Source organism: Chenopodium quinoa, unplaced genomic scaffold, assembly GCF_001683475.1.
Source record: "Chenopodium quinoa cultivar QQ74 unplaced genomic scaffold, ASM168347v1, whole genome shotgun sequence".
In the NCBI taxonomy this organism is placed as follows: Eukaryota; Viridiplantae; Streptophyta; class Magnoliopsida; order Caryophyllales; family Amaranthaceae; genus Chenopodium; species Chenopodium quinoa.
In genome coordinates this window covers 1,102,627-1,118,552 of record NW_018742720.1, presented here as the reverse complement: position 1 = coordinate 1,118,552, position 15,926 = coordinate 1,102,627, and the positions used below count along the sequence as shown (strand labels likewise).

Genomic DNA, 15,926 nt, shown 5'->3' with positions numbered 1-15,926 from the left:
ATATGTCTTCAATACTTTGTAGTATAATATTATTTATTGTGCAAGTTTTAAGCATAATTGACAGTTAGCATATATGATTAAACAATAACATTTCTACTAAGAAGTCAAGTGTTTGAATCTTCTCATCCATATAAGTGATGTGGCGAACTAAATGGATCTATGTGGCATATAGACGACTTGATTTCGTCAAATTATATGAACACAATAAAGACATATTATAACTATAGTGGTACTCGCATTTTTTACAAGGTAATTGTACTAAATCCTTCACGATGAATTTTATTTACGTATGGTTATGGAAATTCTAACTAATTGATGAACACTATTTCATTTTCACTCCCTTATATGTAAAAAAATTTACGCAAAGCTCCATACACTTTCGTTATTTGAACCACAATTTAATCAAATACTTTCAAACCGTCTTATAGATAAAAATATATTTCATATTTATATTTAACTATTGTTATACGAGTAGCATTTAATGATAAATAAAGACATATTATAATTATTTTCAAAGATAACTGTATCAAAAACTTCACGATCTAAAATTAATTTTTTTTCCCTGTTTTAAAAATTCTAACTAAATGATGAATTTCCTTCTTCCTTATACACACACCTCCCTTTATTTCAACCATTATTTAATCAAATACTTTCACACAGTCTATCTGATAAAAAAAACTTTTTAACATTAACTATCGTTTTACTCCGTATTCTTTAAATATTTTTTTTGCTTTTTTTTTTTTTAATATATATATTTTTTTTCTGAGATTGCTTCCCAGTTCCCACCTATTGTAGTTGGGTAAATTTTTTTTCTTACTTGATCACATGCCTAATAAAGCTTAAGATTATGGATTTAATCAAATCAAATGGTGATGATTTGCTTTGTCAACATGGATATAGAAAACCAGAAAATGACAGTTGGCAAATAATTAGAAATCAACAAATAAATTACACGTGGATTAATTACACACACTCTCAAGCTAATCCACGTCATCACAATACAATCGAAAGTGTAATTAAATTATTCCAAAATCCACATGTCACTCAATTATTTACAGGGCGCTTTTTTTCTTCTTTCAAAAGCTCACCGAGTGGCAAAACCTGTAATTTCCACTACTTTAAAAGGACAATTAAGGAAATTCAAAAATAAAAAAAAAGATGAATAAATATTTTTTATTTACAAAAGTTATTTATTTTTCCTAAAAATATCAAATATTTTTCAGCTAACTACTCTAAAAACCGTGTCCCCACTTCTGTATCAAATCGTAGCCGTCCATTGTAATCCATTTTCAACCGTCTGATATGATTTGATATCAAATCACACGGTTAGGATAATCATCAATTATAATTCTTACCAAAAAAAGCGCAATTATTTTTTTTAAAAACCATTTTTTCGCAATTTTAATTTTTATTATTCAAATCAAAAACCCCTTTACTTTCTCTCTCCTCTTTCTCTCTCTTAATGTGACGGAAAAACGAAACCCTAGCTCTACGTTCTATCTGGAAAAATCCCTAATTACTTGCGAATTTCGTTAAATTAATTTGGGGCTAACGCCGGAAAATTCTTAGATTTAAACCCTAACCTACCATAACGATGATCTTTGTTGATTCTTGGAGGATGAAATGAATTTTAAGGTACGTTGTTGTGAATTTTTGGTTTAATTTTTTTCGCATGCGGTTGTTTTTGATTGTTTTTTCGCGAAATTAGGTTTGTTTTGGGGGTAGATCTTGTTGATATGATTTTTTTGTTTTTTTGAGTTGTTGAAATGTTGAGAGTTTGTGTTTTTGTTTAATGCTGATGATGATGATTATGGGGTTGCATTTTGATTTATTTATATTTTGGTGCAAATTTGTGGTTTCAGATCTGATTTTTTGGTACGGACATGAATGGTGGGCATGTAGGTTGGGGATTTTGGGTTATAATTAGTAGAATAATTGCATGTTAATGGAAGATAGAGCAGAAAAGGTTAATGGTACTGAAAATGCTGAGAAATCTATGTCATTGGATCTGCAAAGGGTATATAATCAGAAGCCCTGGGTTTCTGCTGTTAAAAAGCGGGGTTCCCGGAATGGGAGTGGTGGTAGTGGTAATGGTGTGAAGCGAAAACTCGATTCTAGTGATCAAAATGAGGCTAGGAAGAGGAGTAAAAAGGAGGTTTTACTGAGTAGTCTGTCGAATGAGAAGAAGGAGAAGAAGAGTGTTAGGGAAGTTTGTAAGAGTGGGTTGAATTCTGCTGACTTGGGAAATCAGGTGTCACGGGAGGAATCAGGAGTGGATGGTGGCGGTGCTGGTTATGGTGGCATTTCTCTTAACTTGAACAGTAATGTCACTATTCCCAAGCGGCCTCGAGATTTGGTCCGGAGAAAGAAGGTTGAGGTTGGTCGTGTGTCAAAGCAAGAGGGAACATCAAGCAGCAAAGCAAGTTCAACAGAAGGGGAAGGCAAGCTGAGTGGCAATACAGGTGGTATTTTATCACAAAATGGAATTGCGAATGGCAATGTGGCACAGAATGGTGAATCCGAGGGTACTTCTAATGGCTGTGTGATCGCGAAGGTGAAAAGGAAAAAGAATCCTCATGATCATAAAGAAAATAGGTCTAGTAGTCCTGACTTGCTTCGGCATTTGAAGAGAGATGATTCTCATTCGTCTCTAGGCAATAGCGATACCGTTACCAAGAAAGCTAGAAGAAGCCGTAAGAAAAATATTGATTCTATAACCAGAAGTCCTGGGTTGACGGTGGAAGACAAGCCTTCCCTCGATGAGTCGAGTAAGATTTGTGATGATTCTTTGGATGATGAGGAAAATCTTGAGGCAAATGCAGCAAGGATGCTTTCATCTCGTTTTGATCCAAGCTGCACAGGATTTTCTTCGGGAGGCAAGAGCTCTAATTTGCCATCTGCAAATGGGTTGTCAGCATTGACCTCTTCCAGTAGAGATCTGACTACTGCACATGCTAACTCTAGTGACGAGTCAGATAACGAAGCTAGTGATGCTGAGGCTAGAGTTCTGCAACCGAGGGAGCAGCAGAAAGGCAAAGGGGTTTCTAGAAAACGACGTCGTTTTTATGTAGTTTTTTATAGGGATTTGGATTCTTATTGGGTAATTAACCGAAGGATCAAGGTGTTCTGGCCATTGGACCAAAGGTGGTATATTGGTCATGTCACTGGTTATGACCCAGAGAGAAATCTGCATCACGTTAAATATGATGATCGTGATGAAGAATGGATTGACCTTCAGCATGAGAGGTTCAAGCTCTTTCTATTACCAAGTGAGGTGCCTGGAAAGGGTGAGAGCAAAAGGTCGACAGCACAATCAGGAAAGGGGGAGCCTGGTGATACTGCTGATGCAACGGAGTCTGAGCCTATTATTTCATGGTTGGCTCGATTTGGTCATCAAAAACCACCACCCACTGGAACGAAGAGGAAAAAGCGAAGTCCGCTTGAATCTGCAAAATCTCAATCATCTTCCATTTCTGAAGTGAAAATTGAGCCGCAGGGAAGCCTGGACATGGTTGTTTTTGGGCGTGATGCTGATGACTATACTTGTAGTTCTGGATTGCCAAATAATTCAGTTGATTCTTTAATGGAGAGGAGGCCAATTGCAGACAATTTCCTTTCTGATAATGATAGAGCTCCAATAGTTTATGTCAGGAGGCGGTTCCACAAAAAAGAACAGCCACCATCCGAGAAGCCTCGAGTATTTGGAAACGCATCCGATTTTGTTGATTCTATAGACTTTGGTGCTGAAATGTCACTTTCAGTTGGCGAATGTTATCACCATGCCTATAGATTGAGCAATGACGAGCTCATTTGGGACACTGATTGTTCTGGGATTCTGAAGCTGATTATTCCCATCACGAGTTTAAAGGTGTTTAAGTTTGATTTGAGCTTTCCTTTGCCAGTTTTGATCAGCAGTGTAGTTGAATGGCAGAGGTACTTTTTCATGCTTCAACATGGCACTTTGATCTCTACCTGGCCTATGGTCAACTTGGAGATACTTGTTGTTGATAATGCTGCTGGTCTGCGGTTTCTCTTGTTTGAAGGTTGCATGAACCAGGCAGTCTCCTTTGTTTTCTTGGTCTTGGGTGTGTTTTGTCATTCTGATCAGAAAGAAATGCATGATGATCAGCAGCTTCCTGCAACCTCAATAAGGTTCAGATTCTCTGGCTTGCAGGATCTTGGAAAGCAGCTAGCATTCACATTTTACAACTTCGGTGCGATGGCAAATTCCAAGTGGTTGTATATTGACAGAAAGCTGAAGAAGCACTGTATGCTTACCAAGGAACTGCCACCGTCTGAATGCACTTATGATAATATCAAAATGCTCCGGAATGGTTCTAATAATCGGAAATTGACCAATGTTTCCCAGAAGCTCTCTTCAGTGATGGTAATGACGCTTTTGATCTTTTATCCTGCTTTAATATGCTCTGTCCATACCAACTTCTGTACTCTATGTTCTGTTGTGGCCATGCGAAATTTTACGGTTTAAACTTATTATTATCATCTTTCCTTGTTTGACCAAATTAGTTGCACACCACGTACAAGCACTTTACGAATAACAATTCATTCAGTTTTGAATTATAGTTTCAGTGCATTTTTGCCAATGTGGCACTGGATGTGAGTTTTATTTATTTTTACTTTTTTTCTATATAAAATCCGAACAACGCTTGAACAGATTCCGTAGAGTCTTATTAAGAACATGTATCCATTTTTCAACTCAAAGATGAGAAATTGGGGTATATGGGGTTGTATTATTGGCTTATTGCTATTATTATTTGTTTTCAATTTTATTTTGTGGGGTTGGGATAGAATTTGAAGTTGAAATATGAAACAGAATGATTTAATCGAAGGGTTTAGCTATCATCAGCCTTTTCTGCCAATTTGCAGGCTTTATTTGCTCACTACTGAAATTTGAGCGATTGCAACCATTTAAAGACCTTTTGACTCCTAATACTTTATCTTTCAACCTTAATGTCATCAGATTTTTCTTCATAGCTTTTATTGTTGGTTCAGTTCTTATTTAGGTGAAATGTATGCTGATGCAGTGATGAGTCTCTTACTGATCGAGAATAACAAGAATCACTGCAATTTCCAATCTCCCACAGAAAGAATATAATTGTGTTTGGAATGCTTTAGTGGTTCCATTGTGTTTATTGGTTGTTAACTGTTATAGTATATTTGTTTTGAGGGAGTAAGTAGGTGTGATTGGCTGAAATGTAATCGGAATTAAATCTTAACGACATGTTTAGTAAGCAGACATGAATTTTATTTCTGGTAATTAATTTGCGCGTAAAATCGCGTTGAAAAATCTTATGTTATCATATAGGGTAATGCGAGATAATCCCCATTGTCTCATTTTAATGATAAATTTTCTTTTCCATTAAACCAAATGAGCTATAAATGTCATGTCTGTTTTTTGGAAGTGGGATTATGCAAGGGGGGTAGGGGATTGGACAGAGGAAACTTATTTGGGAGGTTATTGGTAGATCTTAGGAATAGGTTTTACTTTAGTAAAGGACCAAGTGTCTCCAAAAATCATAACTGTTCTTCTCTTCTTGAACCTTTGTGTTAACACTGGCTGCCATGCTATTCTCTCATTCCAACCCTTCTATTTTTAATCTTTTCTTCATTTGTTAATAATGGGAATCTGCTCATCTATTTGTAGACTTGTAGAGTTGTAGTACAAAACTGTGAAATTCCACTTTTCCATACTTGGCGAGAGAAACAAATAACATTGAAGCAGCATCATTTTTTTTCCTTGAAGTATATATATTCATATATGGGAAGTCATATAAGGAATTGGAGACATGAGGTGTAAATTTGAATTTTGGAAAGTTTACATGGCGATTTGAAAGTAGGTGTTGCAATCCATATACACCGTAAATGGTTTTGAGGATGAGAGAGTGGGAGATAGGACTGAGTTAAGATTGGAGAAGCATCTATGCTAAAGATGGTACTTTTGTAATGTTGTTATTACAGTCTCAACATATTTTCATTTTTATTACACACACACGCACACACATACTAAGCAAGGGAATCGGATTTTTATCAAGTGAGTTTTAGTTACTTTCCACTTTTATTCAAAATTGTTAGATTAGATTTACCATATGATCACAGGGGTTTATATTTCTTTCTTCAATTTTTGATTGTTTGCAAGATTATGCAACTCCACTGCTTATGTGTATCCTTCTTTAGATCGATTGATAAAAGTTCATGCAAGACTTTATGTACAAATATCCAATGTGTATAGGAATTGTGGTGCTTCTTACCTAGAGTTTGCATATTGACAAATAGTTTAGTCTGATTAAATGTTTCTTGTTTCCTCTTCTAAGTCTCTATGTGATATATCACAGGATAAGAATTGAATTGACTGGTGTCTCTATGTTTCAAATAATCCTTCACCATTTTATATCAATAGTATATATTTATGAATTGAATTGATAGTGAAGAATTATCAGGTGCTTGTTTCTGTATATCTACTGATTATGTTGGTCCTTCTTCTGTCGTAATATACTTTCTTTATACAATTCCCCAAGCTGTTTGATTATGCCTATCTTGTAATATATTACAGTTATTTCTACCCCCATATTTACTGTCATTGTCTAAGATGAAGAACTGAAAGTCATGCTATTCTGATAAACTAGCCTATGTTGCTTAACTTTCTGGTGCCTGTCCTAATATTGGTATGTTTTATCTAATCAGAACCTAAACAAAAGATCTAGGCAGCGTGGAACAAGCTTTTCTTCTAGGCAGTCTGCTTGTGTCAAGTTGAGCCGACTAGCTTTTGATAGTGACGAAAAGAATGGAAGACTTCCTCCATTTGCTCTCTCTTTTTCTGCTGCACCTTCGTTCTTTCTTAGTCTACATTTGAGACTATTAATGGAGCGCAGCATTCCTTCCTCCAGCTTAAGGGTGCAAGATCCTGTTTATTTGATGGATCATCCAGATGATGAGGGTGGATCGGTCGGTGTCAACACATGTCCAGTTGGTGATAATTCTGTGTTATCTTCACTTTCATTAGGTGATGATTCTTTGGTCTTGCCACTTGGTAGATCTGAGTCTGGTTCTTGTTTAAATGTTGATCATGGGATCAATAATCTCTCTGCAGATCTTGCTGAAGGAATGCCTTTGAAGCCTCAAAGCTCTCAAGATTTTGTATACAATGAAACTCATAGCATGCTTCAGGCAGAAAATGGGAAAGCTCAGCTAATTGAGAGTGAACAAAGGCTTTCATCAGCAAAGCCATTAGATGCCAATGGCTTGACCATTGACATTCAATCATTTGTTCCTGTTGAAAGGAATACTGATGCTGTTGTGCAAAACGTTCAAAATTTTACTGGTTCAGCTTTAGATACCAATGGTGGGATATGTAGTCCAAATCTCACTGCCTCTCAAAGTATGTGGGATAAGAGTAGAATCGGTCATGCTTGTTCTTCGGCTTCTGCAAGTCATTCTCCTGGTTGGATTGACGGGAAACAAGACTTTCTCCGTAGTGGCTTTGGCAATGGACCTAAGAAGCCACGGACTCAGGTTTCATATTCTCTGCCATTTGGAGGACAGGATTTTAACTCTAAGAATAAATTTCATCAGTCAAAAGGCTTTTCTCATAAACGCATTAGAAGAGCTAGTGAGAAGAAGACATCCGAAGCTTTTGGGACTTCTCAAAAAAATATGGAATTGTGTTCTTGTGAGGCAAATCTTTTGGTGACTGTTGGGGACCGAGGGTGGAGAGAATGTGGGGCAAGAATTGTTCTTGAGCTGTTTGATCATAATGAGTGGAGGCTTGGTGTAAAAATTTCAGGGGATACCAAATATTCTTACAAAGCACACCAGTTTGTGCAACCTGGAACAACAAATCGCTACACACATGCTATGATGTGGAAGGGAGGAAAGGATTGGATCCTGGAATTTCCAGACCGTTCTCAGTGGACACTTTTTAAGGAGATGCATGAAGAATGCTACAATAGGAACTTTCGTGCCGCATCTGTGAAAAATATTCCCATTCCTGGAGTTCGTATGGTTGAAGAAAATGACGATAATGTGCCTGACGTACCGTTTGTCCGGCCTTCTCTCAAATACTATAGGCAGTTGGAAACAGATATTGAAATAGCTATGAATTCATCTCGTGTTTTGTATGACATGGACAGTGATGATGAGCGGTGGATTATGAAACACAGCCACTTAGATTGTAATGAAGGGGGCTGTGGGAATATATCTGATGAGATGTTTGAGAAGACTCTTGATGTGCTTGAGAAATTTGCGTATTCCAAACAGCACGATGACTTCAGTTTGGATGAGCTGGAGGAATTTACAGCTGAGGTCGGGCCATTCGAAGCAATTAAAATCATTTATTCGTACTGGAAGGAGAAACGACAGAGTAAGGGGTTGCCTTTGGTCCGGCATCTACAGGTATCCTTCACTTGGCCGTTTTTTAAATTGCTTGCCCTTTATTGTTCTTAAAATGATTTTGTATGATTTTTTTTTTACCTGTCTCTCTGAAAGTAGCATGATTTCGTAAGATTTTTCTTCTTTTTTTTTTCTTTTTTTTTTCCCTCTTTGAAATGTTGTGTCTTAGAGTATTTTGCATCTCTGAGTTCTTGGTAATTACTCGTATAATATATGACAGTGTCGTGTTAGTTTTCACAGACAATCTTGTTTATGTGTGTCAGCTAATTATTTTTCCTGCAAAGAAGCAATTGGTTGTTCTAGGGTGACTAATGGAAATTGATCTTCTGTCATGCAACCTTTCTTTGTTTAAGATGTACTTGTCATTATAGTTTTTGTTGATTGACCCCTGAATTACTGTATTCTGTTCTGGAAAATCTGTTAGGTCCATTATATTTGTGTATGTGAACTGACTGGTATACTCCTATACCAGATTTTAGAGCTGTAGACATGAATCAATGAATGTACCGGCTTTGCTAATTGCCCATCATGATGAAGATTCTAGTTTTTTACCGGTAGAAATATTTGTAATCGACGATAAAACAATTGGGAAGTCTCTTTAGCAGCGGTACAAGGTGCATGTTGAGAACTTAGTTGATTATAAAGAATTAGGGAGGCAAAATGGAAAGAAGAAATCTGAAACCACAATCTTGGTCGTCTACTATATGCTCCATGTCTAATTAATTTGGTCTTTTATTATTTTATTTTTTTTCTGTATGATAGAGGCTAGTATACTGGTTGTTTTGTCTATTCTTCTCCTTGCTTTGAACTTGATAGAGCTGTATGTGTATCATGCAGCCTCCACTCTGGGAAAAGTATCAGCAGCAAGTAAAAGAATGGGAACAAATGATGGCAAAGAGTAACCTGGCCCTTTCCAGTGGGTGCCAGGAGAAACCCTTGACCATTGAGAAGCCTCCCATGTTTGCTTTCTGTTTGAAACCACGAGGATTGGAATTGCCAAATAGAGGGTCAAAACAGAGGTCACAAAAGAGACTTCCAGTTGGTGCACTGAGCAATGGTATTTCGGGAGATACAGATGCTTTTCACTCTCTAGGTACCATTTAATTGGTTTGTTTAATTGTTTTTTTTTTTAAATTAATTTTTTCAATTCTTGTGGTCTAGCTAGACCTTGCCATTTCGTCTCTGAAACTTATCCTTTTTTTTTTTGTGAATATTTCAGTTGGCCGAAGATTAAATGGTTTCACTTTTGGGGATGAAAGATTTGGCTACAATGCCTATAATCAAGGGACATCTGACTTTTCTCCTGTTCTTCAGGGATCATCAAGAATGTTCTCGCCTAGGGATTCTGGCGCTGGGGGATACTTTTCTTTGAGTAGTGATGGGTATGAGAGGAATCATTACCCGAAACTCTATAGAAACAAGTCCAAAAAGCTATGCTTTATACCATCCACCAATGATCAGCAGCCATCATCCTACAGCCAGAGAACTCCAGGCAAGAGAGGTCCAGTAAATTTATGGGGTTCTTCTGAATGGCCCAGCCAAATGCTTTACCAGACAGATGGGTTCCAAAGGCACAACTTCGAGCATCTGGATCCTTCAGAGCTTGATGAGTTTAGACTGCGTGATGCAGCAAGTGCTGCTCGACATGCCGTTACTATAGCTAAGATGAAAAGGGAGAATGCTCAGAGAATGCTTTGTAGAGCAGATCTGGCAATGCACAAGGCAGTGGCTGCTATTATGACTGCTGAGGCTGTTAAAGCTTCATACGGGGAGCAAAATAGTGATGCTCAGAAGAGTGGGTGAAGTTTTTTCTGATTTAAAGAGCTCTCTTTCACATAAGATTTATACTCTCAAATGTTTCAGGAATGGAACCGATGGTTTGCTGAGATGATGTGGTTTATTCTCGGGTTGACTGGAATTTGTAGATACAGAAGTCCTCTAACTTGCTATGAGGTTGACTAAGAGGGGTTTATGCTACTTTGCTGATTGACGCCAGACTTTTCAGCTCACTAGATTTTATATTGAGACAATAACAGTGGGGGGTTTGCTGTTAGTTTACTGACCTGCTGGTTTTCTCATTTAACTGAAAAGTCTGAAACCCTTGTCCTGTTTGTGCAGGTAAATGGGTGCTTGAAATTTTTGTTGCCTTTGTACAGATTTTTTTTTTTTTTTTCTTCTCATTTCACAGTTTCTTTCCATAGCCTTTAGGTTAGCATTAAAGGAGCGTGCTAAATAATAGAATACACTCCTTGAGATGTTGTTAGAACATCTGATTGGATTTTAGTGTCTTATTATCCAGAGCTTATATAGGAAAATTATATCCAGAGGGTAGAGAATTGTAAGTAAAATGCTTTGAAAGTTGAAAAATATATGAGAGTCCAATTATCCATTGCTTCTCTTTCCAAATTCTTCATTTTGCAGCATTTAGTGATGCCTTATTTTAGTTTTCATTTTTGCCCTTCCCGCGTGAATGTAACTCTCTTGAAGCATTATCATTGCTGCTCGCATTCTGTTTTCATTTTTTTTTTGGGTTGCATTGGTGCTAAATTTTCTTGGCAGAAAAAATTAGTTTACTCCATGCTAGTCTTTCACTGAGCATGTGAGGTGTTCAGGTAATCTTTTGCATAGTTCTTGAACTTTCCTTTTCTCTATTTTTCCTGTCTAACCTCTTCTCTCTTCCTATATTGCTTCCCCACATATATTTTTGAAATAATAATTTTGTGGAAGCTGATACTGTTCGAGCAAATTTTTTTTTTTCAGTTTGTTGGACTACTGTTTAATTTTGGCAGACTGCTATGTGTTTTGGCATTTGCGGAGAGAATCAGGGGATGGGGTGTGAAGGGGTTTTTTGTGGGATTAAAAGAAAAATGATTCACCTGTTGCAGGACAAGCCTTCACTTTTCATGTATGGGATAATACATAATTGTTACAGGCTTCAGTAGCATATGTAATTTCAATTCATATCTTTATACTGTGTTTCAATCATATTGTGTTTGGGTTAGTTACTTTTTTTTTTTCCTGTGTGTGTTTGTGTGTTCGCTTTCTTCTGTGCTATAATATAGAACACTCATCTCTTAAGTTTTACCTTCCAATTCCACTCCTTTCTCAATGTGCACCTGTTGATACTGACATGATGTGAATAGGCCGCAGTCCATTTTCGGAGCACTGAACTGGTGAACTGTTACTATCTTGAAGGTCTGATTTGACTTTGTGTGAGGTAGCTGGAATATTTTCTAAGCTGGCTATGACTTTACTTAATGTTGCTTTTTTTTGGGGGGGTTGGTTTTGTAGATTTTCAACCTTAGATCTTTCGTGATGAAATTGCTCGTAGTAAATGTAATTTGTGTCTTTGTGATGATGCAATGAATTGTTTTTGATAATGCAGTTGTTAATTACAGCATAATTCAGTGGTTGATTACAGCATTCTGGGTTGGTTGATTTTTTGTTCTTCATGAATTTGGCAATTTCGATTTTGGTGTTGCCTTAGGGTTGTGTTTTGGTGTTTCGACTTCTCATAAATCTTTCCATTTTGTGCAGAGTTTAAGTATTTATTTTGATCTTTGATGTTTCATTATTTTGCATAGGTCCTCTTTGGCAATAATTTTGAGTTTTGGTTGAGTCGAATTTGACTTGATGTTCAGAACGATATTATGCAGATATTTGTTGCTCTTACAGGAGGTAGAGGTTTCCAGGTTGGGTTTAGGATTTGGTATTGAAAAGAATTTTACATCTGAGTTTTTGAAGGTAGAGAATACTTATTGTTCTTTTACTAGTGCGAGATTTTTGTAGTAATAGTTTAAATGCTATAAAGATGTATGACCAGTGAGTAAGGGACTCTCGGTGAGAAACTCATTATTGTTTGGATTTTATTTTTCTTTGTTAGATAATAAATCGTGCATAAACAACACGACAACACGAACTCGTGTATTTTGTGTTTTTACTAATAGCCCTTTAAATTCTGATGTTAAAATACTGTGCACTCCCTTAAAAATATCCCTAAAACAAAACATTGTTAATAATCATCATCTCATTAAACTTGCCTAATAATTTTTGAATCTTGTGATTGCATTAGCACCGTACATTCTAGTGGTGGAACGATAAGGGAAAAAAAATCCAGTGTTGTATTGTAGAGTACTTTAGTTTTAATAAATAAATACATTGGGAAGACTTAATAGTTCCCTATTACAAAAGGAGTTCATTAAGTGTGCGGACCACTGTTGTTATATGAGTACTAGTTAATAGAATTTGTTATATACACCCGGGTGTACAATATACCTATAGGTATTTTGTTTTCATTTTGATGATTGTTTTTCATTTATTCATCAATTAAAGAGAAAAACTAACCTAGGGTTAGTTGGGTGTACGATACACCCGGGAGTATATAACACTCTCACTAGTTAATGTTTAACACAGAGACAATTTGCGGAAATACATTGACATGATTAAGTACATGTATGAGAAAGCTAGCGCAAGTGTATGGACCATTGCTAGAAAACTTAAGAAATCCCTATTACAATTGGAGCTCATCTTTTTCTACATTTAGCTCTTTTATCTTTTTGCTACAGTCATGAAGGAATAGACGAGATCAATTCAAGATGATATACCGCTGATGATATTGTATCGATTGATGAGATGGACGAAGGCATGAAAAATAGGATGGAAATAAGGAAATGGACTTTGGAATCTCGTGGTTGTGAAGGTGAGCAGAAGTAAGACTATTTAGAATGTAGTTTAGTGGCGTGAGAAACAAGGAGACTTGGTTGATCACCTAAAATGGAAGGACTATATCGGATTTATTATCTTAAAAGTTATGGAGAATTAAATGGAGATGAAGCGTACATGAATATAGGATCAAAGAAGATTGGTTGAAGTGGAAGAGTGCGACCGAGTTTTTATGTGATCCTGACATGCCTCATAGATTGAAGGGTAAATTCTATTGAACGACATCAGACATTTTAGGCCTGCATCACTAGAAGGTAAAAAATATTGGGTTGTGAAGCACTATTGCATGCATATGATGAATGTGATTTAGATGCATATGTTGCGATTTGCGATGGATATGTGATGGCCATACAAGAAAGGATCGGTTAAAGAATGTGATTAGTAGGAAGAAATTATGGGTATCATTTAGGAATAAAAGGTGAGGGAGGATCGCCTAAGGTATTTTGGCCATATGAAAAGGAGACCAAGTGAGGCGTCGGTTATAAAATATGAAGAGAGGCAAAATGTTGGGATTGCGAGGAGTAGGGAAAGACCTATGAAAGATTGGAAGATGGTGATTTTTAGTGATTTTAGTGTTTTGGGAATTGAGAAAAGTATAATGATGGCTTTCTACTAAGTATATATTTAATTTTATTTGGTAATACTCAACTCATGTTTTTGCAAATCTACTTATTTCCGTTACATGCTTTTCCTCTCCTTTTTACCCCTTTCATACCTTGTGAAATTTTCTTAAATTTTATTTAAATATATTTTTTTTCCCAAATACTTTTATCCAATGATCTACCTTACTAAGCTCTTTTTCAAACAATTTCCATCTTGCTATGCTACTTTTCAAACAATTTTTGTTAGCCGATCCCAAATCATTTTGGGACTAAGACCTAGTTGTTGTTGTTAAGCTAAGCCATACAAGCACAAAACTCATGAATAAACATATTCACAAAGCAAGTAATAACTACTCAATGTTGTATAAATTTTGAATATAATCTTGCGCACAAAAAAAGAAAAAAAAGGAAAAATTAAGAAAAAGGAATGAAAACTTACCAGAACTTTGACCATTTTACCATTTTATAATTACGGTACGTTGTAGTGTACATGGATTGATGGGGAGGAGGGGTTGAATATTATTAACCACTTGCCCTGTACTCATTGCTGCTTCTTTGCTTTAATACTTTTTTGTGTTGTTGTACGTAGTTCCTTATAAATATCGTGCTGCCACATGTACGCATCGTAAAATAGAAAATAGATAAATTTTGCTGTTGGATCTGTTTATTTTTGCCTCAATTTGATAGTTCGTCACAACTCACAAGCCTTGTTGGACCCTAAACCCTGCTCTTGTTGTCAATATACAAGGGCACGCACCCATCAAATTTGCCTCTTGCTTGTGATGCTACATGCTTACAATCTCTTTTCGCACCCGATTAGCAATTTTGTCGTCAGTAGATGAGAATGCTTCACATGAATCCAAGTGTCAAAATACTTAGACCCAAACCATGATAGGGGTTGGGGGGGGGAGGGAGGAGTTTTTCGATGGTGAATGGTATTTGAGGAGACGAGTGGTTGGTGGATGGTACTTGGGGAGATGATAATTGTTTGTGGTGGGGTGAATCAGTGATTTGGTGATGATTATTACCAAGAATGATTAAGATATCATATTACATAATAAGCACAATAATTGGTGCCAGCGAATATGATCATGATTACATATTATTTTCTCTATCCGATATTGAAATTTGCAATATGACAATATTCTAGACTAGGGGTTATTAATCTATTATTTAGAAATTTAATTGAGTAAAACATCGGTAAATGTAATATTATTGTATTCAATATTTAAATTTTCATTATTGAAATTACATGCTGATGATCCCGCCACGTGTCATCATGACTAGGCTGATGATATGGCGCCATGTCATTTCTTGAGTAATTCTTATAACCTTCAATTGAAGAGGATGTTTAAGGTGATTAACCACCTCCATTGTTCTGATCTCTTGATAAGTAACTCTCATAACCACCCATTTAAAAGGATGTTTAAGGTGATTATTCACCCCATTGATGCTTGGGATTATTTTTCTATGTTTTTTCATGTTTTTCTATAAATAGAATAAGCCTCCCCCCCCTTTTTTTTCCCCTAGTTTTCACACTTGAAAAAATACATCAAGCACAATAGTCTAAACACATTTAGGGCCTGTTCTCATTGACTGAACTCAGCTGAACTGAACTGAAATGAATATTTTACAAGAGAAGGAAATTAGGAGCGGAGCTGAACTGAACTGAACTAAACTGAGCTGAACTGAACTGAACTGAACTAAATTTCAACGTAAGAGAACAGGCCCTAACTATTGGGCATAAGTTACTTGACTCAAAGCTGGAAGTGGTTTGTTAACCTTAGGGTTCATGCCGACGAATACAATTGAGCATCTTGATTGCGTCGGAAATTCGTTTTCAAGTCAGTGATAATTTGCATCACAACGCACCGATATTGTTCCATTGTTTGTGAGCTTATTTAAATACTTTTATACGGTTTGTACTAGACCACTTTTATATTTACAGCAAATGTAACTAATTTAATCTATATTTGTATTTTATCACATAATTTTTATTATAAAACCTCATTTATAATAGAAATATAATGGTCCGGGGTATTGCCCGGGGCCAAAAACTAATTTATATTTAAAGCTCATGTTAAGTCAAAATTAGAAGAGATTATTAATACTGTTGAATTGTGGTTGTCTATATTTTTCCATTCCAATTTTTTAGAAATCGAAATCGACAATATAATAATGAGTTTCAACTATTAG

General features: G+C 36.2%; 1 protein-coding gene across 2 annotated transcripts; it reads left to right on the top strand.

Moving 5' to 3' along the window:
• Positions 1-1,399: 1,399 nt before the first annotated feature.
• LOC110723093 lies at positions 1,400-10,812 on the top strand. 2 transcript variants are annotated; one of them, XM_021902388.1, is made up of 6 exons: positions 1,400-1,635; positions 1,863-4,387; positions 6,703-7,021; positions 7,109-8,409; positions 9,244-9,499; positions 9,626-10,812. In XM_021902388.1, exons 2-6 carry the CDS (start codon positions 1,940-1,942, stop codon positions 10,207-10,209), a joined length of 4,908 nt encoding a protein of 1,635 aa, XP_021758080.1. In that variant the 5' UTR covers positions 1,400-1,635; positions 1,863-1,939; the 3' UTR covers positions 10,210-10,812. The 2 variants fall into 2 exon arrangements, with proteins under 2 accessions (XP_021758080.1, XP_021758079.1); XM_021902387.1 differs by having other exon boundaries at positions 6,703-8,409.
• The last annotated feature ends 5,114 nt before the right edge of the window (positions 10,813-15,926 follow it).

Excerpts from the sequence above, each read along its gene's own strand:
- LOC110723093 (XM_021902387.1), top strand. The coding sequence starts at position 1,940 with ATGTTAATGGAAGATAGAGCAGAAAAGGTTAATGGTACTGAAAATGCT. Across the intron at positions 4,388-6,702 it reads AGAAGCTCTCTTCAGTGATG|AACCTAAACAAAAGATCTAG; the intron begins GTAATGACGCTT and ends TTATCTAATCAG. Across the intron at positions 9,500-9,625 it reads AGATGCTTTTCACTCTCTAG|TTGGCCGAAGATTAAATGGT; the intron begins GTACCATTTAAT and ends TGAATATTTCAG.